At 27.0% G+C, this 3,519-nt stretch overlaps 1 protein-coding gene across 1 annotated transcript in view; it reads right to left on the bottom strand.

Moving 5' to 3' along the window:
- Positions 1-2,939: 2,939 nt before the first annotated feature.
- The window catches only part of LOC108688762 (C-terminal-binding protein), a 45,947-nt gene continuing 45,367 nt past the window's right edge, over positions 2,940-3,519 (bottom strand). The window contains exon 9 of the mRNA XM_018195141.1: positions 2,940-3,519. This exon is cut by the window's right edge and continues 11 nt beyond it. Coding sequence (XP_018050630.1) covers positions 3,428-3,519 — 92 coding nt within the window. The 3' untranslated portion in view covers positions 2,940-3,427.

Genomic DNA, 3,519 nt, shown 5'->3' with positions numbered 1-3,519 from the left:
TATATATATATATATACACATATAATATACACACATATATATACATATACATAGGATTTCTCATATATATGTCAATATTTCAGTGGATGACTTCACATACTAAAGTAAAAAATGAAGTCTTACTATATCTTAATTTTCAAGTTATAAATGATTAAAGAAATTGTTCAAAGTATTCGCCTCAAAAGACGTTACTACACATCTCAGCACGTCTTGATCTTATCTAATGTTTACAAATAACATCCATCAATACAATGTAGTAACGTGTGTTGAAACATGATGCAGACATTTCAAACGTTTTCTATAATCATCTGTAACTCAAAAATTAATATATATATATATAGGACATATGATGTTCATATGACATTTTTTTTAAGTATAATTTCATCTCCTAAAATATTAATATGCATTTATAAAATATTCTGTATAAACATTAGGCTGACCAAAAACTTGATTCATTTATTTCTTTTCCTTATTTGACATAAAAATATAAAAGGAAAAACAGGAAAAGTCTTAATAAATCTATATTTTTTTTCTTTATAACTATAGATTTTTTCTTTTATATATATCTGTGAAAGTGTGAAGATATGTAATAATTGATCTCTATATTCTATAAAATTACAAAATTATAACTCCATAAATTGTGTTAATTATATTGATGAAAGTAAAAAAACTTGCACCTTTTTTATATACTTATCTATAATTTAACAAATCATCAATATATAACAATTAAATATTTTCATTAATAATTTGAGAAATTAAATGGCAATGGGAGTATATTTGAAAATTATATATTAATAATGATACAAAGTTAAATATTAATTGCTAAACATCAGTAAGTATACTTTCAAATTTTCATTATGCTTATAATTTTCATTATGCAAGCACTATTGACTCTATAATATCATCGGTGATTTTATACAAACATCATTATTTTTTAACTTTACAATATTACAATATTATAAATTCATCAAAATTCATCTCTTTTCTTTCTTGTTCCGAAATAATTTTCCTATTTTCTTTTTAATTCTTTCTTTTCTAAAAAATATTTAATCTCTTATTTACAGATTAAATATTTGTTTTATTCGGAATAAAAAAGAATATACGAAAATTATTCCGGAACAAAAAAGAAAAGAAATGAACTTTAATATATTCACATAATTTCATATAGAATTGTTTAATAAGAGAGTCACACAGAATAAGATTATTTTATTAAGAATTATATAAAAGAAAAATTAGAATTGTTTGAATAGCTTTATATAGAAAACAATTCTCTTGTAATCAACCTAATACATTTACATTATTATTGTATCCAATATATTTTTATTAAATCCTAATACTTTTTCTGTTTAATTAATAATGTATTTTTTCCAAGTAAGTGATTAATTATAAGATTTATACATATTTCTTGTAAAGAGAAAGTGCAAAAGAGAGCGCGCATAAATCAAACAAATATTATATAAAATTAGTGGAATCGGAAGATCGCGAGAAAGACCGACTGTCTTCATTATATTGTCATCATTATACTCTGTCCAACTGTATTTGGTTTGGTACAAATATTACATCAAAATGCACTCTCTTACCCGTGCGATTCTACAAATGCAAAAATGCGAACGCAAAATCACGCACATATAATACAAGTACTCTGCAATTTTCATTTCCTTCTCTCTTTCTACTCACTATCTCTATCTTTTTCTCTTTTTCTCTTTAGCATGCGGTATTTTTCTCTCACTTGCACTGTATTACTTTTATTCACTTATACACTTTTCAAAACGCACACATGTTCTCTCTCACATGCACGCTCACTTAGAATACGTTTGGAAATACTACCCGAATAGTCCGATGTATGTCATTTTATCTTTGTTTAACATAGGATGAACAATGAGAATAAAATAATACATAGGATCACTCGAGTGATATTTCCGAATGTAGTCTCACTTACTCATTTACTTTCATCCCCCCTCACCCTCTCTCTCTCTCTCTCTCTCTCTCTCTCTCTCTCTCTCTCTCTCTCGCCAATTTGATTGGATACACCTGTGCATACTGATGCAAAATAAAGCCTGTTACACACTAATTTATTTAAGTAAAAATAAGAACCTTGATGAATAATATGAGCAATCTGTATTTCTATATTTTTCATAGAATTTTAAATGGATGTTAACATTTTAACTTCATCTATTTCAGAATTAATAAATTTACAATAAACAAAATTTTTAAACGTAATCAATAAATTTTTAAGTATACAGTTAAATTAATATACAGTTAAGATATTTAATAATAAAGTTTTTTCAAAATAAGTAAAAATTGTTTGAGATAGCATTAATAAATACAGAAATATTTAAGTTTATATCATTTTTAATAGGTCCCAACTTTTGCCTTAATTAATGACATTACTTTATCTAAATTATAATACGCATAGCAAAGAGAGCCGGTGTGCAAATTAAATGAATATGCAATACAATATTTCATCAAGTATAATAATCATTATTTATTGTAAATATATACAATATTTGTAAACATATTGCAGTTTTTATTATTTTTTATGTAAGTTACTTCATTTTATTATATTTTTGTGATAATATCAAAATAAATCAAGAAAATATATCATTATATAAAGCATTTCTATCTTACTTGTCATTAAAAAATACTTCTTGTATCTAGCAGTTAAAAGAATCAATATAATTGTAATATAATGGATATAATCGAAATTATTTTAAAAAATGTGAGTAATTATTATTGATTAATAAAATATCGATATAATAAGACTTTTACTTAAGTTGCTTCAAGATATCATAATTTATTCAATTAAACAATGCGACAACTTATGCTAAGAGTATCTTTCTTGTCCAAACACACTAAATTATTCATTGCATATAATATCTCAGTAATTATGCTTTTATACCAAATTGTGTAAAAATTTATGCATAAATTTACATCGTCTATATTTAAACCCTTATGTAAGTTTGTGTACATGTATGTCTTTAAATATTTTGTGTATAAGCTTTTAGTATACATCAGAGCACGTATTAACTAATGTGTATTCAATCGAATTCGGTACTTCTTCCATTCACACTTACTCTTTCCCCCTTTATATACCTATCTTTTCCATTCTCTCTCAAGCACAAACTCTTTCTAAAATTTCTCGGAAGCAGCGGAGCGGACAGATTTTACGGGGCAATCATATCGGCCATTTTTCCATCATCATCCTTAATATTTCCATCTTCTGAAGTAATAATAGTAACTACTTCCAGTTGATTCATAAAATGATTCAATCAAATTATATATATAGGGAAGAAAAAATTAGGAGTGATGTAGTGCTGATGTGGTAGTCGCGTAGCAGTTCAAGTATATAACTGGAGGGTTGGAGTGGTTTGGAAAGGGGCCTAAATGGTTCATTCGCGTTATCAGAGGACTGTTATATTATTCAAGGTCAACGGGGGCTCGGGGCGGGCGGGCTCGGCCGGGGGTCGGGCTCGCTCACTATGCTGTGTGGTAGACCGGGCAGTCCGGCGGTGGGGGGGG

Source organism: Atta colombica, unplaced genomic scaffold, assembly GCF_001594045.1.
Source record: "Atta colombica isolate Treedump-2 unplaced genomic scaffold, Acol1.0 scaffold238, whole genome shotgun sequence".
NCBI lineage: Eukaryota > Metazoa > Arthropoda > Insecta > Hymenoptera > Formicidae > Atta > Atta colombica.
The sequence above is the reverse complement of the archived record's forward strand: the minus strand, read 5'-3'. Positions and strand labels throughout refer to the sequence as shown.